This window comes from Quercus robur, chromosome 3 (genome assembly GCF_932294415.1).
Source record: "Quercus robur chromosome 3, dhQueRobu3.1, whole genome shotgun sequence".
NCBI classification, from domain to species: Eukaryota; Viridiplantae; Streptophyta; class Magnoliopsida; order Fagales; family Fagaceae; genus Quercus; species Quercus robur.
The window spans coordinates 369,012-395,771 of NC_065536.1; the positions used below are offsets into that span (position 1 = coordinate 369,012).

The following is a 26,760-nucleotide window of genomic DNA, read 5'->3' on the forward strand; positions in this document are numbered from 1 at the left end:
CAATCCGTGGTTTTTGAGGTTTCCAGGCACAAAAGTTCATCATTTACCCTGTCTTTCCTCGGATCACTGCCCATTGTTTATCAACCCTTCAGGAATTGAAATTCCATCCTATAAAAAACCTTTTAGGTTTGAGGAGATGTGGCTAGCGGATAGTAGGTGTGGGGAGGTGGTTGAAGAAGCATGGAGGTCATGTGTATCATTAGATCCTAATAAGGAAATCCTTGGAAAAATTGAAAAATGTGGAAAAGACTTGTCATGGTGGAATTACAATGTATTTGGGAATGTGAGGAGGGAGCTAAAAAAGAAAAGGGATATGCTAGTTGAAGAGGAAGCAGTGGCTTTGAGATCTGGAAGCAATGTACGGATCAAAGAGTTGCAAAGAGAGATAAATGAGTTGTTGGATCGAGAAACAAGGATGTGGAATCAACGCTCTCGAATTCTTTGGCTAAAAAATGGAGATGGAAATACTAAATTTTTCCATAGTCGAGCCTCTCACCGGTATAGGAAAAATGTGATATTAGGGTTGAAGGATAGCCATGGAGTTTGGAAGGAAGGATCGAATGAAGTAGCTGGTATCCTCATTCACTACTACAGTGACTTGTTCACTACCTCAAATCCGCCCACTCAACATGAAGCTCTAAGCCACATTCCTCAAGTGATCACTGATGATATGAATAGTGAATTGACTAGTACATTTGAGGAATGGGAAGTACTCCAAGCATTGAAACAAATGGCACCTATGAAGGCACCAGGACCTGATGGAATGCCCCCCTTGTTTTTCCAGCATTTTTGGCCTATGATAGAAGGTGATGTTACTCACTCGGTACTATCCTGGTTAAACTCAGGTACTATCCCACATCCACTGAATCACACTTTTATTACTCTAATACCAAAAAAGAAAACCCCAAACTTAGTGTCAGATTATCGCCCTATTAGTTTATGCAATGTGCTTTACAAAATTTTTGCAAAAGTCCTTGCCAATAGACTAAAAAAATTCCTCAATTCAGTTATAAATGAAAACCAATCTGCTTTTGCCAAAGGCCGCCTCATATCAGATAATATCCTTATTGCCTTCGAAACTTTACATTGCATGAAAAATTATAATTCAAGTGCATCGGGTTTTATGGCTTTGAAGCTTGACATGAGTAAAGCCTATGATAGGGTTGAGTGGGTGTTCTTAGAAAATGTGATGAGGAAAATGGGATTTTCAGAAAGGTGGATTGGGCTTATTATGGTGTGTGTGCGATCAGTCACCTACTCTATACTTGTAAACGGAGAACCTAAGGGTATGATTCACCCTTCACGAGGGCTTAGACAAGGAGATCCCCTCTCCCCTTTTCTATTCCTCCTTTGCACTGAGGGCCTTCATGGCCTTATAGATAAAGCAGCAAATAATGGTGACATCCACGGATTCAGTTTGTGCAAAAGAGGACCCAAACTAACCCACTTATTTTTTGCAGATGATAGCCTTCTCTTTTGTAGGGCCAATTCCGAAGAATGCAGTAAAGTTTTGGAGTTGCTATCAACATATGAAGAAGTCTCTGGCCAAAAATTAAACAGGGAGAAAACAGCTTTATTCTTCAGCAAAGCAGTTACAGAAGCAAGCCGTCAAATCATCAAAGGCATCCTGGGAGTCCGTGAAATCCACCACTTTGAAAAATATTTGGGGCTGCCATCTTTGACTGGAAGGGGAAAAAAAGCAAGCTTTAATTATATTAAGGAGAGAGTGTGGAGGAAGCTGCAAGGATGGGAAGGAAAACTCCTTTCCCAAGCCGGAAGGGAGGTGCTTATTAAGGCGGTCATCCAAGCCATACCTACGTATGCAATGGGTTGCTTCAAATTACCTGTGGGGTTATGCAATGAAATTGAGGTGATGGTTAGGAAGTTTTGGTGGGGACAACGAGGGGAGAAGAGAAAGGTTCATTGGCTAAAATGGGATGAGTTGAAAAAAGCCAAAAAGGAAGGGGGTATGGGCTTCCGTGACTTAGCCCTACACAATGACTCCCTCTTGGCCAAACAAGCTTGGAGGTTATTGGAGGATAAAACTTCCCTATTCTACAAGGTTTTCAAACCTCGTTTTTTTCCAAATTGTTCAATCATGGAGGCGCCAGAATCTAGCCGAGGTTCTTATGCTTGGAAAAGCATACTCCAAGGGAGAGATGTGATCAAAAGGGGTGCATGTTGGAGAATAGGCGATGGGCAGAAAGTGAAGGTGTGGCATCATGTTTGGCTACCATCTAAACCTCCGGCGAGAATTTTATCACCCATTCTTGAAGGTTGGGAGGAAGCCACAGTCGACAAACTCATCAAGGAAGATTCAAGGACTTGGGATGATGATGTGCTTGATGGCCTTTTTGCTCCGGAGGAAGCTGCCATCATTAAATCAATTCCGCTGTCAAGGTTCCCCACTGAAGACAAGCTGTTTTGGCCATGGACTCCGACAGGGAAGTATAATTGCAAATCTGGTTACAGATTTTTACAGCATGAAGATGATGTTTCAGAGGCAACGGAAGCACAGGCAGAGGACAGAATTTTCTGGCAAAGCATTTGGGATTTGCGAGTCCCAAACAAGATAAAAAATTTTCTGTGGAGAGCAAGTCGTGAGGCAGTCCCAACAAAAGCAAATTTGCAGCGACGACACATTCTGGAGAATGGCAGGTGCGATCGTTGTATGATGGAGGATGAAACCACGTTACATGCTCTGTGGTCTTGCAGTAAGAACAGGGCTGCCTGGACATCATCAGAGTGGAACGGCTGCAACAACATAAGCCCAGTCAACTTCAAGGAGCTATTATCATGGATACTTCAAAACAGTGGTAATCCGGAGCTCTTTGCAATGGTGACGTGGAGCTTATGGAATCAACGGAATCAGATTCGGCTCAACAAGCCTTGCTGCCCATCGGACATGATTGAAGCCCAGGCGAAGGTAAAACTGGAGGAATTCATGGCTACAATTCCAGCCAAACCAGCGCCCTTACCTCGACGGCGAGTGAAGTGGAAACCACCTGATGCAGGAAGCTTCAAAATAAATTTCGACGGCGCAATTTTCAAGCAGGAAAATATGAGCGGGATTGGGGTGGTTATTCGGGATCACACAGGGGCTGTCATGGCCTCTCTTGCTCAATCCGTTGCACCTGCTATGCAGCCCATTGAGATTGAAGCAGTAGCTGCTGCTCGGGCACTGGAGTTTGGTGCGGAAATAGGCATAACAGAGGCTGTCCTGGAAGGTGATTCAGAGCAGCTTATAAACTCATTCAAAGGTGGCCACTCAATTGCTTCAGTGGAACCTTTACTTCATGATGCCACGGTTTTCTCTAGTCATTATGCAAAATTGCTATACTCTCATTGTAGTAGAGATGGCAATAGATTAGCACATAGTCTAGCGAGATATTCTATTAATGTCTCAAGCTATGTAGTTTGGATGGAGGGAGTTCCCGATCCATTATTCAATATTGTTCAACAAGATGTAGCCAATTTGGCAAGTTAATTTTTCAATAAAATATCAGTCTGGTTTCTCAAAAAAAAAAACTAAATTAATTTAACACATCACCACTCATTCCATTTAGCTTACCACACATAGTTGTTTTAATTTCCTTATTTTAGAGCACACAAAACCAAACACAATTGAATTTCGGGTACAACACAGAGATGTTTTAAACCTAAAGAAATTGAGAAAAACAAGAAAATGCGCGCACTAGGTCTTGAGATATCATCAAAGGAACAAATTACAAACTAAACATTAGTACGAATGAAGAACAGCCATGAAAGCAAGCCCTAACGAGTCATGCCTGGTGAAGGAACTGGAGGTGCTGTGGTTCTGCCCCTCAATTTCTTAGCATTAGCCTCGGCTGCTACCCAACCTTTATCACATCCATCACCAAGAAAAAAAAAGGAACAAATTAAAATAATGAATAATAGATCATGTTTATTCTTGGTGTATCATTGTAATAACTATAGTCGATATCTAGCGTATATCCCCTATAAGTTAATTTTACAAATTTGATAATAATATATCTATATATATATATATATATATATATATATATAGACGGGTTCAAGTTACACCTGGTGTAACTTTTTAAAGTTACACCTTTTTTAAACCATTGGATTTAAGTAGATCCAACGGTCAAAAAAATACCCTCATTAATGCTAATATTCTAATTATAATCTCATTAATTATCCCTCATTTATTATATTTTATATCTGTCTCTAAACCCCCCAAAAAAAAATTTGTTATATTTGAGTCTCTCACTACGTTTCTCTCTCTATCTCTATGTGAATGTGAATTCCTTTGAAAGATTTTGGGTGCAGACCAATGGGTTTCATATGCAACCTGGAAACTAAAAGCCAATAGCATAAAATTTGGATATGAAAATGTTTAAAGCTTGAAATACAACCAAAAGAAGGAAAATTGAGTTATTTTATACAAAACCCAGATAACATAATAATTTTTTGCAATATATGAAATGACATTTTAACCTTTAGAAGCTACTCAAGCTAGTAAATACAAATGCAAATTAAAGTGATCTTTACGTGTTTGAAGAAAAACCCAACTGAGTATGTGATTGAATATGAAGTAAGGCAAGGTTGCTATAGGAGAATAAATTATAAAACAACAATCACACCGCTCAATTGGGATTTCTTTCAAATGGTACTTGGTCAAAGATTCGTATAATTGATCAGATAACCTGAGAGTAGTTATGAGATTCAACTTACTCCAGAAATCTTCTATGCAATGGTAATCCAAGACATGTCCACCCCAACGAAAATTTTCAAGATTAGGAAGGAGCCAAGATTTTCAATGATCCAACGCTAGAAGATTTATTATAAGGATGCCAAAGTAGATGAAGTTTTCGGAGTTTCTCTGCAATGATACTAATATCCATAAGGTCATCACAATCTTTAATTGCTAACACATCAATAGGCGAGTGGTGGATAATTTGTATAAAATAACTCAAGTCTCCAGACTCCAAGTTGCATATGAAAACCATTGATCTGCACCCAAAATCTTTCAAAGGAATTCACATTCACACACCCTTTATCATCAAGAAGACGGTGGAGGAGAAAGAGATAGAGAGAGAAACGTAGAGAGAGAGTCAAATATAACATTTTTTTTTTTTTTGGGTTTAGAGACAGATATAAAATATAATAAATGAGGGACAATTAATAAGATTCTAATAAGAAAATTAGCATTAATGAGGGTTGTTTTTGATCGTTGGATCTACTTCAATCCAATGGTTTAAAAAATGTGTAACTTTTTAGAGTTACACCAGGTGTAACTTGAACCCATCTCATATATATATATATATAAGAATCATGTATAATACTCACATGTTATAATATTTAAGAAAATAGGTCTAATTATATCACAAGTCATTGTAAAGAAAGGAAATATAAATAATTATGATTATGATAATAAAAGATATAAAGATATTTCTCAATTTACTAAACCAAAGGAGTCAATACCTTACTAGAGGTTATTTTGGTTTTTTTTATTATCAAGAAACGAAATATTTCAATATTAGTTAATATTGGTGTGCCATTTTAAAATTATTTATTATTTAATATATTGATTTATATAAATAAATAGATATATTTGTTAATTTGTATGTGTCCAGTAGTCAAATTTTATATAATTTGTTGAAATAATTATAAATCTATATCTTATTTAATAGGTTAACCTCTAGATTAAATGTTGTCTATCTCATTAATATTATTATTATTATTATGAAACGCACAAGAAGTTTGATGGCATATGGCAGATCACACAAACTAGAATTGACAGATCATTAATTATATATATCTATTGCTTGATTTTTCCAATTAACAAAGGGTGGTTTGAATTTGTCCAACCAACCTTATTTCAAGTGGGTGGCTGTGAAGGCACACTGCCCACTCAACAAAAAGCTAAAGGGTTTGAAAAATATAAAATGAGGACTCATCTATATATATAATAATAATAATTATAATAGTAATAATAGGTAAAGCAGGGAAAGAAAATTTAATTAAGTTTCAAATTGGAATTTAATTAGAGTCTAATTTCATGCCATTTGTCTCATCTAATCTAAATTTTAGAATTTTGTGCCACGTGTCCTATCTAATCTAAATTTTAAAATTTTTGTGACAAATTAGTTAATTTAGTGTAGAAAACGATGAGTCCAATACAATAAACCATAAAAAACATAATCATATAACTAAAAACAATTCAAATTTATAAGTCATCTATATATATATATATATATATATTAATAGGTAAAATTGAGAGAAAATTGAATTAGAATCTGAAATTATAATCCAATTTTGTGCTATGTGTCTAAATTTATGTGGGAACTACAGCATAATTATCTACTTAAGCTTGTGCCTTGTGTCTTCTTAAGTTTTTTAATCTTTGTGTCAAGTGAGTTAATGAGTACAAAATACTAAGAATCTAATATTAATAAACTATAAAATTAAAAAAAAAATAACATATACTCAATAAAAATCACCGCATGTTTCTCAAAAAATAAATAAAATAAAAATAACTGTATAACAAAAATCACTACACGTTCTATCTTATTAAAAATTGGAAAAAAATGGTCATAAATAATATTAAATTTAGATAAGAATTTTAATAGATGACTAATTAAGTTTACTTTATTAAAAAATTGACTACTTATCTATATTTTATAATAAAAATTGTATTTAATTTTAAATATATTCATATGTATATATGCATGACTGCATGCGTTACATGTTTAAAAAAAAATTAATTTGACTAATTATTTATATTTTTATAATTTTGTTTAATTTTAAATGTATCTATGCTTTGCATAAAGTTACATGCTAGTTATCATATATTTAATACCCAAAAACCTCAGAGTCTTGAAACGAAATTAAAACGAAAGACGAAGAAGAAAAGGAAATTATGAGGTGGAATGGGTCCTAATGGAAAATGGTTGCGTTTACCGTAATATATTTTTATTACTGCTTACTTCACCTTTTTCATTCATTTTGTTTTTAACGGACTAGTTTTTAATTTTCCACTGAAATCCGGCCGATTTATTTTGCCATATGTTTGGTACATGACCAGTAAGGCCAGTACTTAAATCAGAACGGAACATCAACATTTTTGTACTTGCGTACATATTGGTACGATAAATACTTTGTACGAAATCAGCTTCTTGGACTAAATAATTATATTATAAGTCACCCTTTTACTTGATTCTGTTTCCATTATTGTCAAAAAGTAATTAAATTCAAGCAAGAATACCATATTCTTAATCAATACATTTTCATATAAATTTTGGAAAAATAAATTTGAATAACTTGTGTACCACATATAATTTAAAAAGTAAAAATAAATACATTTAGCCCATTAAACTTTTCTTAGTGATATAAAAGATATTTAGGGTGTGTTTGGATATAACTTATTTTGCTGAAACTGAAAACTGAAAACTGAAAACACTATAGCAAAATAATTTTTAAATATGTAAATAGTATTGTGGGACCCATTTTTAGTGAAAAAGTTGATAAAAAGTGAAGTTTGTGGGACCGTGAACAGTGCATAAATACACTGTTCACCGGAGAATGGGTCAACCATTGCGGCTGAAAAGGCAAAAAAAAAAAAAAAAAAAGGAAAGGAAGGAGGAAACGCAGACGCAGCAAATAAAAGTGCTATCCAAACTAGCACTTAGACTACTAAAAAAATAATTTCTTATATCAAATTTATAAAAGTAAGTTCTAGTTAACTCAACTGGTAAAGACTTTGATGGTTGAATAAGAGATCTGGAGTTCAATTTTGGCCTACACCAAAAACTGATTAATGTCTTAATCTGATGATAGAACTATCATCAAAAGCGAATAACATAAGTTGAAACTCTTTAAAAAAAAAATTATAAAAATAATCTTCTTATATAAATAATTAATGCTCACTTATAAAAATTAATATAAACATTTAATCCATTGATAAATTTAATGAATTATATAAATGCAAATTTTGTTAAGGTGAAAGCTTTGAATAAAGAGGGTCTCAAGAAATGTATCATATTTCATAATTTTTTTTTTTTTTTTTAATTTTATCAGTTTTTAGAAACATAACATGGCATAAACTTAGACCAACATGGCATTTGAGGTTATGCTTGTTAATATATATATATATAATAAAATATTGATATTGATATTAGGTACCTCCTTCAGGGTCTAATCCACGGTTTTTGAGCTCGCGGTGCTCTTGACAAAGAGCGCAATAAAAGCAGAAGTAATGGACACAGCAATCCCCGCACGGCTTTGGTGGCAAGGAATAGTGGGCTCTCAGTTTGGCTCGGTATGTGCATGTGTATATACATGCGCCAATTCCAAAAACATAGGCAAGCATGAAACAGTTTCGGGCCGCGGTAAAACAAGCTGCATGCATGTAGCCAAAAATCAAACAGGCAAATTAAAGAAACTAAATCTATAAGCACAAGCATATATATATAAAATTGCTCCTAATATTCTTTTTAGTAGAATTTGCTTACTAACATATTTTTCCCTTGTCAACTATCTCAGCAGTGCGGCCAAAGGTAATGCAGGGACACCAGCAGGTAACACAGCCTTTGGAGGTAGTTTGAGAGAGAGAAAACAATAGAATTTGTTAGTTTGCAGGTAGTTTTCTTTGATACAATTTTTGTTGTAGTAAGAGATCGATATATGTACCAAATGACGTTCAAAACAAAAATCTTACACTTTATAACTTATTTATATACTTCCATTTCAGCATATATGTTCAAAACAAATTCAATATAAAATTTGCAATTTATGCATGTTGCACCGTTAGAAGTTCAAAAAAGATCATACTATATATTTCTGTATAAAGTTCCTTTTTTTTTTTTCTTTTTTCAAAAAAAAAAAAAAAAAAAAAAGAGGATCCCCTTACAGCTGGTCACATCATCAAAACAACCACATATACCGGTGGACCATTGCCCCTCAGGTGGAGAAGTGTCGGAAGCTGGTGCTTGAGGAGTTGATTCAGTTTTGGACTCGTTAGGATTCATTTTAGAGATTGGAAAAAACGAGAAAAACAACAGGAAAGAGGATGTGAAATACAGAGCACTGTTGGCGGGTTCACTTATAAGGCTACTTTTGCCCAGCCCACTGCCCACCCGACTTTGACTTTGGGGATTTATTTTTTGAACCTAATATTTTAGATTGTAGTAGGTAGTTGCATGTGATTCCAATATATATATATATATATATATATATTTTTTTTTTTTTAATTAGGACCTTTGACTTTTACAATTTTGGCCTTTTATAATTAGGCATTCTTGTACTATGCTAGATATATTTAGAGAGAGAGAGAGAGAGAGAGAGAGAGAGCTTAATTTTTATGGTATTCCGTCTTATAGTGCAAAGCTCCATAGGTTGCCCTTGAATTTGTTAGAGGTTTTTCCTTCTGTCTCTCTCTCTTTATCTCTTTGGCTAGAAGACTTGTGTGAAAGTTTGGTCTTTGATTATTAATGGTTAAATTGTTTAAAATAGTTTTCTAGGTGGAATTAATATCCTCTTCTCAAGTTGTTAGATTAAAGTAATATTAATTGACTGTTTCCCTGTGTGTGCGCTGCATGTGGGTAAGTGCGTGATCTCAACCTATCAGCCCAAGTACTGAAGTACATATGGTTGAATACATTTTCTACTTAAATTGGTAAGGTAGTGTACATTCATTTAGTGCTAATATTCAATCATATTATGCTAGCTGGTCAAGTATTAATTACAGTCTCTTTGACAATATATGGAAGGTTAAATTAAAGGTAACGGACCCTGCAGGCCTTGTGATTTGATCTTATCCATAATTTGAGGCAATAGGCAAATAAATACTATTAGTCAAATTAATTTTGCATTTGGGGTTGTAATGGGATTTCGATAATCTGAATCCCAATTTTTTTTTTGTAAAAGTAAATCAAAATGTTGAACATTCAAATAAAAAATTTATAAATTTTCTTTTTTCTTAAAGGGAATTTGGATGTTTAATGTCCAGACTCCACTTTTTTCCTCCCACCTCATCTTTTCTCTCTCTCTCTCTCTCTCTCTCTAAAAATTTGGACTAAAATAAAACCGTTATAGTTTAATCTAAGTCAGTAATTTTTGTATTTTTTGGGTAAGCTCTTAGTTCACAATTTAGTTATGTAAACTTTCTAATTGTTACATCTAGACCTCCTAAAATCTGATTAAAATAAAATAGTTAATTTGTTTTTGGATGGAACTTCACAATTTCATTTTAGTCTAAACATTAAGGAATTCAAATGTAGCAGTTGAAAATGTATGGGTAATGGGTTGAATTAATTGTGATTAAAACCAACTAAATTGGGTGCGGAAATTATAAATTTTCCCTTAACAAAAAATGAATGAGGTACAGTACTAGAAAGGATTTCATCAACACCAAAGTAATTAATTAAAATGGTTATTACATTAATCAATGATATCACGGAGCTAGGTTCATATGTAAGGGCACCCAAGTAGATTCAGTTCTTAAAGAGCTGGGGCATGTCTATCTATACATCCGTGAGCAGTGAGCTTGCCCCTGGAAGTCAAGACTTACATATTACATGGTATGATCAGAACAAGTCAAGTTTGAGCCAGTATTGTTGGTTGTTAATCAAGTAAATAAGGAATATTGAAATGTAGTTGATACTATCAGTACCATGTTAGACCATCAAAGCTTCCTGAACTCCAGAAGTCCCAAGAATGCTAGATAAACGTCAGCTTTGCTCCCTGTAACTAGTTGACTGACTTTGCTCCATTATTTGAGGGACGCTTCTGTTTGTCCTCACATTTATAGCTCTTAAGAATTTAGATGTGTGACTTTGGTCATCTCTAATTACCATCAACTAATTAATTGAACGCAGTTATTTATTTCTCATTGTGATACTGTCGTCTCTTTTTTTTCCCCTTGTTAGACATGAAACTTATTACATTCTAGCTAGCTTGATATTCATTTGACGTATATTTTATCTTGTCAAAAAAAAGGAGGGACTTGGGAATGACAAGAAGTACTCATTTCAATCTTGATTTTTCAGCTTTCCTAACCCATTATGAGAGAGAGAGAGAGAGATGAGGAGGGACTCTTGAATGATAAGCGATACTAGTAATCATTTCAATTTATGTGTGGATTCCTAGGCATCAATGAAGATCACTATCATTAAAATTGGAAATTAGCTGAGCTTGAGCTTTTCACTGAAGAAGATCACATGTTTAAATTTGGTTCACTTTCTTATTGAGTAAGCTCAATCTTATTCATAAGCTACTTTATTAACTTATTTTTTCCAATATATATGTAGTGAAACCATAACTAAAACTTTTTATTCCTTCACAAATTTATGAATTTTCACTACAAATAGATTGTTTATTTTATCAATAAATTAAAAATAATAATTTGATATCATATAAATCTATTTACCAAATTATACAATCCCATAACAAATCTATATAAGTATATTTTTAGACAAGTATACATATAAAGATATAATAGTTAAGTCAAGTTATTTTCACCAGCTTGTTTATGTAGCTTGGCTCTTTATAAAGCTTAGCTTATTTGCCAAACAAACAAACAAACATGAATAAGTCGTTTTATGGGTCGAGTTTAAGTTGTTTATAATTAGATTGCTTCATTTATAACCCTAATTGTCTTATTGCATTTAATGCAAATGTGACGATAGGTAGGGGCAATAAATGTGGATATGAAAGAGACAAAAAAACTTGTGTTCTAAATTTTGAATTATTTTTTATGATGGGTGACACACCAATTTATAAGACTTACATTGTAAAATTTGTAATATATTTAATTAGCATCACATAATTTTTACTTAATAGTATATGATTTTGAATTTGAAATAACAAAACCAATCACCACATTTATTTTGCCATACATAGCTATTTTAGTTTAGACCATACAACCCAGAAGGTGCATGTTTTACAATTAACAACAAAAGAAATTGAGAGGAAAAAATAGAGTGAGAGAGAGAGAGAGAGAGAGCCCACTAGTTGTTGAGGTACATCAAAGGGAACAAAGAACAAACTGAACACTAGGATGAATGAAGAACAGGGATGAAAGCAGACCCTAACGAGTCATGCCTGGTGGAGGAACCGGAGGTGCTGTGGTTCCTTTTTTCATTTTCTGAGCATTGACTGTCCAACCTTTATCACCCAAAAAAAGAACGAAAAAGATTAAAATAATGAATAAAAGATGATGGATTATTCATTGTTATGGTTGTAAATGGAGGTAATTGTATTTGTACATACCTAAGGAAGGGTCGAGTCCACGGTTTTTGAGCTCGCGGTACTCTTGACAAAGAGCACAACAAAAGCAGAAGTGATGGACACAGCAATCCCCACAGGGTTCTGGTGGCAAGGAATAGAGGCCTCTCAGTTTGGCTCGGTAAGTGCATGCATATAAACATGCGCCAAAAACATGGGCAAGCATCATATAGTTTCGAGCTGCGCTAAAACAAGCTGCCATGCACACACAAGAAACAACAGCATATATATATATATATATATATATAATTAATTAATTAATTACTCCATGAGCTTGAACTTATTTTAACTTAAAGCACAAATGTACGTTCTTTAATTTGTTACTTCAAGTAGTATATCACAAAACAATAAGTAGAATTTGCTTAATTACATGTTCGTCCCTGGTCCACTATCTCAGCAATGCGGCCAAAGGTGATGAGGGGACAGCAGCAGGTAACCCAACCTTGAGGGGAAAGAAAACAATAGAATTTGTTAATAAATATTTGCATCTAGTTTTTTCTTTCTTTGATTGGTTTGTTGTAGTAAGATGTACCAAATTAATATTAATGTTCGAAAACAATATGGCACACTTTATATAATATTTACTAAATTTTGGTTACATGTTATGCGCCATTATAAGTTATTAAAAACACTCCAGCATGGAAATTTGCAAATTATGCATGTTGCACCCCAAATATTAAAAACACTATTTTGATAGTTTTTTTTTTTTTTTTTTTTTTTTTGTAATTTGAAATAAAACAAATAGAGAATTTCCTTACAAGTGGAGAGATCTTCAAAGCAACCACAAAGACCAGTGGACCATTTCCCCTCAGGTGGAGAAGTGTACGGAGCTGGTTTGGAGTTCTTATTACTAGGACACATTTTAGAGATGGAAAGATAAGATATCAGCACGAAGAGGATGTCAATTACAGAGCACTATACTACTACTATATTTGCACAATAGTACCCAATGGTGAGTTCACTTCTTATACTGCAAAGCTCCATAGGTTGCCCTTGACTTTGTGAGAGGCTTTTTCCTTCTCTCTCTCTCTCTCTCTCTCTCTCTCTCTCTCTCTCTCTCTCTCTCTCTCCAGAAGACTTTGTAAGAGTTTGGTCTTTGATTATTAATGGTTAAATTGTTTAAAATAGTTTTCTAGGTGGAATATCCTCTTCTCAAGTTGTTAGATTAAAGTAATATTAATTGACTGTTTCAAAAAATGCAAGGCTGGATAGATGTTTTAGTTTCCTTCTCCCTATGTGTGCGTTGCGCCTGGCTAAGGGTATGATCTCAACCTATCAGGCTAAGTACATATGGTTGAAGACATTCTCTACTTAATAAAATAGCTAAGGTAGTGTACATTTAGTGCTAATTTTCAATGATATTATGTTGTTCAAGTATTACAGTGGTCTCTTTGACAATGGAAGGGAAAGCAAACGGGACCCTTAATTGTGATTTGATCTTAATAATTTGAGGCAATAGGCAAATACTATTGGTCAAATTAATTATACATGCATTTGGGGTTGTAATGGGATTTTGATAATCTGAATCCCAATTTTAATTTTTTTTTCTTTTGTAAAAGTAAATTAAAACGTTTAACTTTCAAATCCAAATTTAATAAATTTTCATTTCTCCTAAAGGGAATTCAGATGTTCAACATCCAGACTCCACTTTTTCCTTTCTCTCTCTCTTTGAATTTGGACTATAAAAATGAAGTCGTTATAGTTTCATCTAAGTTAGTAGATTTTGTATTTTGTGGATAAGCCCTTAGTTATAACTTATATATTTGTATCACAATTTAGTTATGTGAATACTTTCTAATTGTTACATCTTGACTTCCTAAAATTTGATTAAAATAAAATGGTTGATTTGTTTTTTAATGGAACTTCACAATTTCATTTTAATCTAAACTTTAAGGGGTTCAAATGTAACAATTGAAAGTTTATGAGTTGAATTTATTGTGATTAAAACCAACTAAATAGGGTACAAAAATTATAAATTTTCCCTAAATAAAAAGTGAATGAGATACACTATAGAAAGGATTTCATAAGCACCAAAGTATTTAAAATGGTTATAAGTATAACATTAATCAATGATACGACGGAGCTAGGTTAATTCATATATAAGAGCACCCAATAGTGGATTCAATTGCCACTAGAAGACAAGACTTTACATATTGAGAGATACTATGTCTACAATATTTTTACAACAAATCACAGGTAGTTAGTTATTATTGGGTCAAATTTCAAACTAACGCTAAGATTACTTTTTTGCCTCAACAATAACAACTAGTAATAACTTGCCACTTAAGATTTGTTGTAAAAATATTGTAGACATATCATTTCTCTTACATATTACATGGTATGAGAACAAGTCAGGATTGAACTGAAGTCGATCTTCCTTTAATTATTGGTTGAGAGCCAGAAGTACGTGTTCATTGTAAATCAAGTAATTAAGGAAGATTGAAATGTAGTTGATACTATCCTAGTACCGTTGGACCATCAAAGCTTCCTCAACTCCAGAAGTTCCTGACTTTGCTCCATTAATTGAGGGAGGCTTCTGGTTTGTCCTCACATTTATAGCCCTTAATTAAGAATTTAGATATGTGATTTTGGTCATCTCTATTTATTTATTTTTATTTTTTGAGAAGGTGGTCATCTCTATTTATTTACTTCTTTACTTTTCCAAATTTGACCGTTCTTAATTAATTAAAATTTGTTTGATTTAAATCCCAATTACCATCCAACCATATATGCTCATGATGAAGCTATCATTTATCATTTTTGTTTTAACTAAGTTGTTATGGTGGCCATGCATGTAGTATACTAGTATTGCGCGCACATCTTTAAAAGTATTAATTTACCGATTCAAAGACAAGCTTGCATAAAACTATAATAAATTTAAATTTCATCATAAACATCCAAAAAAATAAAAATAAATAAAGAAAAGCTTTTACAATTACATAGTCCAACATTATCAGATCAATAGACTTGATAAAATAAGATATGAGACGGAGGAATAGCAAACTATTTTAGTTTAATTTTTTAACTGAACCCAACCAATCCATTCACTAAGTCTTTATTATAAAATTTTAAACTTAAATTTTTTTTTTATTCCCTCATTTTTAATGTTTGGGTGCTATAGTCAGGGGCAGAGCTACATAATTTGGTGACTGTGGGGGCCATCATAACAGAGGTAATAGAGTATTCTTCTCCTTTTTTTTTATCAAACCAATTGATAATCTTTATTCAAAATTTCAGTTTTGGCGTCTATTCTACTCAAACAACCAAATGTGAAAGCCATCTTGTATTTTTATATATAATTTCATATTGGCTTATAATGATTTTGTTATTTTTAATTTCTAAAAATATTATATCTTCTTGTAGATGTCGACGTAGATATTATATTTATATTTTTAATTTCTTGAATGGTTTGAACTTATGGTTGTTAAAAGGACTAAGAGAAACTTAGAAGAGAGAATGAACTTATGATTCTTAATTGGTCATTTAGTTTTGTTTAGTGCTAATAAAAATTTATATTGATTAAACCAATGCACAAAAACATATAAGTAGCATTTTGAGTTTTTTTTTTTTTTTTTTTTTTTTGAATTGTTACTCACTACAAGATAGTTTGACATCGGCTCCCTCAAACCAAAATTCCTGACTCCGCCCCTGGCTATGGTTATATCACATTTTCTATATTTAGAAGAAATTAATAATGTCATTACTTGTCAACTTGATAAAAATTATTTATCAAATAAAAATGTTTTCAATGTTAAATCTATGGTGGACGCAACGTGGCGTGGTGGGAGGTCAGCGGCATTGCATGGTGGACGCAACATGGCATGGTGGATGATGGTGTGGTTGAGAGAGAGAGAGAGAGAGAGAGAGAGAGAGAGAGCCTAAAGTAACTAAGCTTTGAGTAACAGCTCAGATTAAAGAAAATACATTGAATACTTCAAACAAATAAGTGCCATGTTTGTTTATGGATACTGTTCTTTGACATTCAATACTAAAGATGCTAAGATCTTGTTGCTTGTTTAACTACTCTTGAGGATTCTAAAAAGGAAATAAAATAATATTGCTGAATCTCTCTCCACTTACGTTTGTTATATTCTTGTCTCTAAAGCTCATATCTTGGGGAAGAGTTTACTAGTGTAACTCCAGTACTATATGTACATACCCTGGATTTGGTGAGAATTTGAACTCTCTTCTAATTAATTAATTATGAGGATCTTTTTAATTACATTAAATATTCCCTATCATGACCTAGAATATAATCATATGGACCTTCCACCTGCCTTGACATCTTCATCACATCTCAATAGAGATCAAGTTGAGGAAATATTACACTGCCAGGCAGGTTAATTAAATAATGTAAGGTAGCTAGTAGGCCCACATCAAACATGACAAGAGAGATCAATATTCGACGTTGTACTCGTATTCCAGATTACATAATATTAAGAGGACACTTGCATTGTGTCTATTGAGTATTTCCTATAAATTGGTTTTTTCAGAATCCTACATGCAGAGGATGGAAAAATAAATAAAAGTAGTTGAATTCAGACTTTTGCTTTGCCACCATGAAGGTAATGTGTCAAGTAATCAATGTTCCTAGCTTCTGCGTGCATTTTTATTCAAGTTTCTTAATTTGTTTTCATTTCATGCCACAGAAAATCGTGATAAAAGTCAACATTAACTGTCAGATTTGCAAGACCGAAGTACTGAAAGCTGTTACCAAGCTTACAGGTAAAGAACATAGCTGATATTTGCCTAATAAATATATTGGCCAAAAATAAATTTTCTGCTAACAATTCAGTAGTACATTATGTGGTCGAACAGGTATAGATAAAGTATCCGTGGATGGAGAGAAGGGAATGTTAACTATTGTAGGAGATGTTGATCCAGTGTTGGTTGTAAGGAATCTCAAGAAGATTGGAAAGGTACCGGAGATCATCAGTGTTGGACCGCCAAAGCCTCCTGAATATTGCGAAGAGTTCAAGTTTCGTGAATGTCGTCCTTGCCCTCCATCCTGTAAGGAGTGTCAGCTCATTTTCACTACCTATCCTTACATTAATGATGGCAGAACGTGCTCCATCCTATGAGAATTATATTGAGAGTGCCTTAATTTGTATCTCTATATATCTGTGTTGAATATATTGTATCAAATGTCTGTGTTAGCTACGTGAATGCAGTTCTTGCATGCATTCTAATGAGTGTCAGCTCATTGCCATCAGCTATATATATATCCTCACTATGATGGCTGACTGTGCTATATCCTATGAGAATGCAATCCGGCTTGTATCTGCGTTGTATCAAACGTACTATCATGGTGTAAATAAATAATTACCATCAACTAATTAATTGAACGCAGTTTTTTATTTCTCATTGTGATACTGTCGTCTCTGTTTTTTTCCCCAGAGCATCCGTATTAGGTGTGTCAAATGCTAAATTTTTGACATTTGGCCCACCAAACACTAATATCCATGCTTCATGAGATGTTCCAAATCTTAAAAATTTTTGCAACATGCTACCATGTTGTTTCATTTATGGAAACCGCACTGTAACATGTTGTAAAATTTTTTATTATTTGTTTGTTCAAATGCTATAGTATTGGTTTCAAATGCTTCAGTGCTGGCTTTTTTAATATTATTTTAAGATTTGTATATATTATTTTAATATATAGAATTGAAGAATAGAAAATATGATGTACACTAAATTGTAAAAGGGTGTGTTAAATTAATAAGGTAGTCTTTTTGATGTATCAAAATAGCATTTTTTTAACTCCTAATGAGAATGCTCTTTAGACATGAAACTTATTACATTCTAGCTAGCTTGATACTCATTTGACGCATATTTTATCTTAACTGGAATCTCGAGAAACAATGGTATCACCTAAAGCATTACAAAAACTTAAAAACATATATGCATTAATGAAGTTCATGAAAAAGCAGTGGAATATTACATGATGCCCATCTGCAAATTCATTGTGAGCTCCATGTTTAATTAACAGTCCATGAAGTACATGATTAATTGTACAGCAAGATTTGTCCGTATAAAATTACTTATGTGCTATCCAACAAGACTCTTAAGCCAAAATATGTATATAAACAAATAAATATAGTGGCAGATTGTTGGTAAAGACTGCATCGAAGTTCATCTTCCTAGTTGCATTATTTATATATATTGCCGTATACCAATTGCCGAAGATATGTTTATAAATTAGAAAGCCCAACATATATGTATAAAGTATACTCCTTTAACTTGGATGACCAATTAAAATTGATAGCATAGGCTTAACTAACAACACAAGAAACATTGACAGGAACGGAACACATGCTTGTTCTCCTACGTGAAGCAGTGGTAAACGCGTGTCATAGCTCTTTAAAAATTTGTCAAAACTATCACTTTCATTTGAGAAAAAACAAAAAAATTGGAACAATTCAAAGATAGTGTCACATATATTAATAAATTTGATCTTTCAGCGTAATTCACATGAATGCAGCAATCATAGGGGAGAGCAGGAAATAGAGTTGACGGATAGAACGCACGTTTAAAAAAAAAAAAAAAAAAAAAGGGATAGAAGAACACTTCAAAATTGACTTGGGAATGATGGTTGTTGGCTTATATATTAAGCAGCCAATAGGTTACAGCTGGATTGAATATCAAAACAATATGGGTATGTACTCTTCTTAAGTTTGGTTGGAATTTATGACTGCTTGGCTAATTTTCCTGCTAGAAAAATGCTAACGGATACTCTTAGAGTAGAGTCAAAGTGGGATCTTGTTTAACCAGAACTTCAGTCTCGTATGCAGTTGAATTACCTAGATTTTAGGTAGGTACGAAAGAAGTGCTACATACAGTGAAATCTTTTTTACTTTGAGTTGAAAGGGTATTTTTCAACCATGGAGTGGCGAGCAAGGTCAAGACTCTTAAAAACTTGTATTGTTCAATGGGCTTGTAGCCCAAAAGGCGTCTTCTCCCATTTCCTAGTCTCTCACTCCCGTCTCAAAAAAGCCAAAAAGAGAGAGAGAGAGAGAGAGAGAGAGAGAGAGAGAATTATATTAATTCTTCCTGCAAAACAACTAGCCATTGCTGGGAGTATGCATGAGGATTTTGATTTGATACTTAAACTTAACAATTTTCTAAACACAACAGAAAATACATTCCTTTAAGCTTAATAGTTAATTGGATGTAAGTTATTCCTTACCATAGCGGATTGTCCGAGAGGGAAAAATAATAATCATAATAAAAATCTATAAGATTACCTTACAAGTTACAACTATTTCTACTTTCCTAAATTCTCAATCACATTTTAGCTCAGTGTTTCAAATTCATTTTACCTTTCATATCTGATTCCGTTTTTATATTGACCATATTATTTATTTTTATTAGTAAACTGACCATTCATAATTTGTTTTTCTACCTTTTACAATGAAATTCATAACATTTTAGAGCAAATAATTTCACTAAATAGTAATTAAACATGAATACTACTAGATGGTCAAACTAATAATAGAAATGAATACCCGCCTATCCTTGGCGCGATGGTCACTCCATAAATATAAGTGTTTGTGAAGTGTTGGGGGGTAAGGGCCGGGATTCAAGTTTCCAAAAAGGAGTTTCACACATATATATACACAGATTAGGCTATAGTAGAATTCTATCTTGTATCAAAAAAAGAAAAAGAAAAAGAAATGATAGCAGCATATGAAAATAAAAATCATGAATGTAATTTAAAATTTTGAATGGACAAAACTCTAAACTTTAAAGGCCAAATTATACTTAAGTCTAATTTAAAATAAAATTTAATACTTCAAAACTTTAGGCAAAACCACCTCAAATCAAAGCACTAGCATGTGTTAAACTCCAAAAAAAAAAACATGGATCTATACATTTTTTAAAGACAAAATGGCCAAGTACTACTATTTAGCAAAATATGTAGAGATCTATTACTCTTTGGAAAATAATTAGGGATTTATCACTTTTTAAAAACTTGAGTTTATGAAACTCAAGATTGCTGTATAACTCGAGTTTCATGAAAAATAGCCACCAATTTTGTATATAACTCGAGTTCCATAAAAAATAGCACGACAAACAACCACAAACTTGAATGTTACTTTTTCAAAGAACTCAAGTTCTTAGACCTCAAGTTCCAAACAATAGTACATATATATATATATATATATATATTTCCAAAACTGTGGTACATCCTACATATTTTGTGATTGAACTTTTTTTAAGTATTCTTTTTCTTTCTCTGTGTCTTTTCTCTCAATCATTCAGACATCTCTCCTCTCTCTCTCTCCTTTCACTATGTCTACTCTCTCTCTATTCTCTCACTCTCCTCTTTCAGGAGCATAGACCAAAGATGCTGGGTTGCTAGGTGGCGACGACAAGGTAGATTGGTGGTGGTTTCAGCAACGAACTACAGAAACCCAGCAATTAAGTTGGCTCGGTTCACTGGTTTGGTGGTGGTGGGGGGGATTGTTATGGCGGCGACAGTGGTTGAGTTTGGTTGCTGATTAGTCGGTCGTGGGTTCACGACGGTGGGTCTGCGAGTTGGGTGTTTTAGGTCGGCGGTATATATGGGTGTTTGGGTTGTGTCGGTGGTCACAATGGGTTGGATTTTAGGTTTGTTTGTCATGGCGGCTGTTGGTGATTTTGGCAGTGAATGGGTTTTTGTGGGTTGCAATCGGTGAGTTTATAGGTTGCTTATGGTAGCATTGAGATCGGTGGTTGTTTTGTTTGCTGTGGATGCGGTGGTTGTTGGTGCTTTTGTGGTAGTTGCAACGGTCACAGTTAGTTGTTAATGTGTTAAAATATGGCACAACTACTGAAGTAAAAAGTGGAGTCACATTCGGACTTATAAGATTCTAATGCAAAGAATCTGTACAAGTCAAAAAGAAAAAGAAAGCACATGATATCTGCAAGAGAAAGTCAAAACGTCAACATTTTGATCATTACCGGCTCCACTTCCACAAAAGGAACTATATAACGGGCTCCACTTCACTTCCACTCAAACAAAACTCTCTGTTACTATGTTTGATACATTACACACTTTAAACCACAGAGCAACACAAAAAAGCAACAAAGGTAACACTTCTAAGGGTTGTGTTAACCACAACCCTAAAACCCAGTTCTTATTTCCAATAAATTTTGACTTTTAAAAAAAAAAAACCAAAATTCCTTGTTTTTATCTTTGTTAGCAATATTTCTTATGTGGGATTTATTCTACTCTTACTGTCTTTCTTGTTTTTGTTGTTGTTGTTGTTATGTGTGTTTGATTTGTCATAATATTCATATATGTGGTTATTGTGGGTAAAGTAGATGGATATTTGTACTGTTGGGTGTATTGTGGAATTTGAGGTTGTTAAGGGTGAAGAGTGTCAAAAGAATGAGGCAAATTGTAATGCTGGATGATGGATTGAGAATTCTTGAAGAAGAGATAGTCAAGGTTAAGCATATTTTGATTGGTCACCCACCCAAGACATTGTTCTCTGGTGAAGATTACATGAAGTTCTATAAGTATCATTTTTTATAACTTTATTGGGTTTTCTTAGTTTTTTTTCCTAAGTAATTTGTTGTAATTTATGAATTTTTCTTGTTATGTTCGTGTACTTTTTGTAGTAAAATTATAATGGGTTCCCTTTTGTTTACTTTGTTAAGTATTTTGTTCTAAAGTACATGTTATTTTATCATGTTCATGTAGTTTTTCAAGTACCCTTTATGAACATTATAACGGATTCTCTTGGTTTGTTTTATTGAGTAACTTTTTGTGATATATGCACTTAATTCGTTATGTTCATGTAGTTTCCTAGTATACTTTTTACAATTATAATGGGTTCTATTGGTTTGCTTTGTTAAGTGATTTTTTGTAAAATACAAGTTATTTATTGTCGTGTTCATGTAGTTTTTCGAGTACCCTTTTGAACATTATAATGGGTTGCCTTGGTCTCTTTTGTTGAGTAATTTTTTGTGGTGTATGCACTTAATTCATTATGTTCATGTAGTTTCTGAGTATACTTTTTGAAATTATAATGAGTTCTCTTGGTTTTCTTTGTTAAATGATTAGTTGTAAAATACAAGTTAATTTGTCATGTTCATGTAGTTTTTTGAGTACCCATTTTTGAAAATTATAATGGGTTGTCTTGGTTTGTTTTGTTAAGTAGTTTGTTGTAGAGTATGCATTTATTGTCATGTTCATGTAGTTTTTCGAGTATCCTTCTTGATAACTATAATGAGTTGTCATGGTTTGTTGTTAATTTTTTATGTACATGCTTGTGTGCTTATTAGATATAATCATATCTTTTTTTAGAAAAATTTAATTGGTTCGTTTGGTTTGTTTGTAATTTATTATATCTGTTCACAAATGTAAATTCATTACATTAATGAAGTTCATTAAGTATCATTTTCTTAAATTATGATGCTCTCTCTTAGTTTCTTGCTAGTTTGTTTTGTATATATATGCATGTGTGTTTGCTTAAATCCTCAATTTTAATTAGGTTACTACTAATTGTGTGTTTGCTCCAACTCCTCAATTATATGCACTCTCTTAATTTATACTTACTTTTATTAGACCCAAGTAACTTCTAACACACACCCAAATCCTTCTCTTTATACTCTCTCTGTAGTGGTATGAACCCCAAAAGCTTTCAATATTTCTTATAAAAATCCTATAATCACCTCAATATCTGTCGCAACCAAACTCCATAGCAGTCATTTTACATCAAAATTGAGAATGCTATGTTAGATTTGAAAAAGATTCTCACGCATTGCGCCCCTCTTTCTCTTTGTTTCTTTTCATATGTGATCCATCTACATTTGGATTCACCCACCCCTTTGTGTCTGATGCCCTTTTCTTTTTGTAGTTATAGATAATGATACAGGAACTTAACTTCATCAAAATCAAAATTGAGGCCAATTGGAAGCTTTTTTTAGGTGTGTTTTGAAGCCAAATTGTATTATTCTTGCTGTAAGTATTGATATTTTTACAAATTTGTTCATATATGTGTGTGTGTGTGTATGTGTTTTATTGTTATTTATAAACTATAGATTACTTTGCTTGCTTAAAATTTTTCATATAAACAGTAAATGTTGTAAAATTTGGGCTGTGTTTGGTTTGATTGAAATTGATTTCACGAAAACATCAACTTCTTCTCTCAAGCATAGAGTCTACACATAATTGCAGTTATTGTGATTCTAAAATTTCCCCAATATTTCATTGTACCACTTGCGAATTTGCTTTGGACTTCAAATGTGCTACACTACCACAAACCGCAAGATACAAACAACATGAGCATCCCTTCACTCTCTATTATATTGCTGAAGATAACTCCGGTGAATATTATTGTAATATCTGTAAGGAAGAACGCAACCCAAAGTATTGGTTCTACTATTGTGCAAATTGTGACTATCCTGTACATCCCAAATGTATTCTTGAGAAATACTCAAATATCAAGTTTGGAAATGCATACCGATTACACTGTCACTCACATCCCCTTACTTTCATTGTGGAAACTAAAGACCTCCTTGAATGTGCCTATTGTAGTGATACTTGCACAGAGTTTTTTTTTATCAATGTGCCCAGTGTAATTTCAACATAATTATGAATGTGAATAAGGATAATTGTGGTTTTAATTTTATTTATGTATTTTCTAGTTAGGTTGAGCCTTAGTTCTTTATTATGAAATCAAATATTTTATTACAACAATCCATTAGTGTAGTTTATAGGGGAACTTTTTTTTTTTTTTTTTCCTTTTACTTGTAAGCTTATTAGGACTGTAATTTCAATTCTACTAAAATTTTCATTGAACCTACCAATCTTGATGCTAGCAATAAGCCTGAGATGAGTTTTTTGTCTTTTTTTTTTTTTTTAGTATGTTTGGGTGTCTTGAACAAAATCTGAGTTGGTTGCTAGTGTATATGTATGTTTAGGTGTTGGGACATTGGTCAATTGCCAATGATTTGATCATTTTAGGGCTATAGGTGGTGGTTTGGGTGTATCCTACCTTATCGAAAAAATGTCTTATAAACCTCAAGTGTTCAATTACATAATACACAAGCAACATAATCTCATAAGTTTAAAAATAGTCTATGAGGGCAACCATGTAGTCTTAGGGAAGATAAGAATCCAAAAAAACAGGTAGCCATATGAGCAAGATTATAAAGGTTGATTTTTCTCTAAATTTGTAATTAATTGAGTTTTTTTTTTTTTTTTTTTACTTCCTTTATGTGACTAATTTTCTTTTGGCAATGGACCTACTCTTTGCCTTTGGTACCTCCTTGTGGTCCTTCCACTGCTAGTGTGAGAAGTCCTTATCTATAAAGGTATGAATCTCTCTTCCTTGTGTTCTATTCTATCTTTGAAGATGGAGTATTGGAGATATGATGTCACCATCCAGGTAGAAATTGTTCCTTCACCCATCTATTGACCTTAGTAATATTGTTACAAATGTAACTCAGCATTTCTTTTATCATTGCAGATGATGAATTGCATATATTTGTGTAATTTTGTAGTTTTCCACTTAATAATTGATTTGTTTGCTTTAAAGATGCCAAAACATGATTAAAATTGAAATAGTAGATCAACTCAATGATTCATTTTATAACCATGTTTGTAGATAACAGCAATGGGTCATAGATTGTCCATTTCTGGCAAAGATTTTGCCACTTACAAGAAGGGTGGGTTTATCTTTGACAAAGAATATGATCAGTATCCCTTGAAGGGAAATGCTCTGAAGAGAGAACTGAAAAAGCTTATGCTGGATCTGATTAATGTGTTGATTAACACAAGAATAATGGAGAACGAAATCCAAACTTGTCTTTAGTATTTCTACTTGGCAGATTCTTTCAAGTTTCAATGCTATAATAGGTTGGATAATTCAAGGTCACCTTATATAGTTCTTGTCTTCATTCGTCATCATTTGCCTACACACTTCCAAAGATTGTATTGTTAGTAGGATTTACAACTAGCTTGGCTATTGTCTTGTGGTATACCCACAATGTTGAAATCAATCTTAGCAGGAGCAGATCTGCAAGAATTCACAATGGCAGGGAATAAACTGAATGGGATGGTTCTTGGATGCCAATAGAAACCATGGGATTTGTAAATAATAATGCTATATGCTGCACTTATTTATGTAAAGACCCTTTCTTCCTCCCTTTTGTTTTCTTCCCAATTACTTGTATTTAATTGGACTTCTTCATGTAATGGCTTCTTGTACCATGCTATCTTGTAGGTCACTAATCTGGACATTAGTAGACACAGACTTATCATTAGCTATGGCAATTCTAATTTTGGGACTGAGTGTTGGTTTAATCTGAATTTGAGCCTTTATTTTATTTTTGCACCAATAATTATAGTCTTTGAGAGATGGAGTAAGGTTAAGGAACCAATTGGCATTCATTTGGAGTACAGGCAACAACATATGATTATACTAAAAAACTTACACTTGCTTGTACCTAAGTTACCAAACTTTAGGGTGTGGTTTTCCAGTGATGCATTTGTACAAATTTTGAATTTCATTCTGCCACATTATTTTAATTTCCTTTTGGTCATATTTTAATTTATTTTCCCTCTTTTTGGGTTACAATCTCTTCCTTTTTTCTTGTATGTGCTGATGTGGATAATCTTTTATTTTCCATTAGGGTTCATTAACAATATTTTAATATATTGGGTGGAAATTTGGAGAAGCAATGCTTTCAACATCTTATTCTAAGGTACCTTCATTCTTACACACTTACATTCTTTAGAAAATCTCTTTTATTTGTTATTTATTTATTTTTAAGTTTTGTGAGTTTTTCACTTTTTCAAGTTAAATCTCTATAGTGTGTGTGTGTGTGTGTGTGTGTTTTTTTTTTTTTGTTGGTTTATTTTCTTGCTGATACACAATCAGTACAAGTTCAACTTCTTAATGCTATTGTTATAGCTTAGGCACAAAGCAATCATTAAAATTTAATCTGAACATATTCTTATCATAAATATGGAGATCTTTTTCTACGAAGATCAAAAACCCAATTGTTATAAAGATTTATATTGTGGTTTGGATCAACCAGTTATTCCAATGTCCAAGCATTAAGGGCTTGCAAAGGATAAGTATTAAAATGTCCAAGCATTTATTCTTCTTCTTGTTCTCTCAATTAAGGGCTTGCAATCATGACACCTCAGGTTATCAAAGACTAGAGGCATACCCAGATTTCTAACTAAGAGATTGCCATCTTTAAAGTGAAGAGCATCCAAATTTCTGGTTCCTTTGACCAACAAATACCCCTGCACAAAATACTTACTTTTAGAATATTAATCTACAAGCCAAAAATCACTTTAAAGTTTTCCCCACACTTTTCACTAACTAGACTGGGAGTTGATAGCTCTTGTGAAAATCATTCAGTCGTCTACAAAATAAAGATTAATAATCTGCATATTCTCACATCTGGGATGGAATTTGAAGTCCTTGCAACAAAGAATCCTTTTTTTTAGCATCTGAGTTAGGAATTCCATTGCTAGCAAACAAATAA

At 33.0% G+C, this 26,760-nt stretch overlaps 3 protein-coding genes across 3 annotated transcripts; 1 reads left to right on the plus strand and 2 right to left on the minus strand.

Moving 5' to 3' along the window:
• Window positions 1–3,616: 3,616 nt before the first annotated feature.
• On the minus strand, window positions 3,617–9,067 carry LOC126716569 (protein PLANT CADMIUM RESISTANCE 7-like). Its single transcript, XM_050417385.1, has 4 exons — window positions 8,894–9,067; window positions 8,500–8,571; window positions 8,167–8,382; window positions 3,617–3,860 (listed from the first exon to the last, which is right to left on the minus strand). Exons 1-4 carry the CDS (start codon window positions 9,009–9,011, stop codon window positions 3,775–3,777), a joined length of 492 nt encoding a protein of 163 aa, XP_050273342.1. The 5' UTR covers window positions 9,012–9,067; the 3' UTR covers window positions 3,617–3,774.
• A 2,777-nt stretch (window positions 9,068–11,844) lies between these two features.
• Window positions 11,845–13,214, minus strand: LOC126716570 (protein PLANT CADMIUM RESISTANCE 7-like). The gene is made up of 4 exons (XM_050417387.1): window positions 13,026–13,214; window positions 12,638–12,709; window positions 12,253–12,462; window positions 11,845–12,147 (listed from the first exon to the last, which is right to left on the minus strand). The coding sequence occupies exons 1-4, from the start codon at window positions 13,126–13,128 to the stop codon at window positions 12,071–12,073; spliced, it is 462 nt and encodes a 153-aa protein (XP_050273344.1). The 5' UTR covers window positions 13,129–13,214; the 3' UTR covers window positions 11,845–12,070.
• Window positions 13,215–16,741: 3,527 nt separating this feature from the next.
• On the plus strand, window positions 16,742–17,623 carry LOC126720013 (heavy metal-associated isoprenylated plant protein 2-like). Its single transcript, XM_050422498.1, has 3 exons — window positions 16,742–16,832; window positions 16,917–16,992; window positions 17,086–17,623. Exons 1-3 carry the CDS (start codon window positions 16,827–16,829, stop codon window positions 17,346–17,348), a joined length of 345 nt encoding a protein of 114 aa, XP_050278455.1. The 5' UTR covers window positions 16,742–16,826; the 3' UTR covers window positions 17,349–17,623.
• Window positions 17,624–26,760: the final 9,137 nt, after the last annotated feature.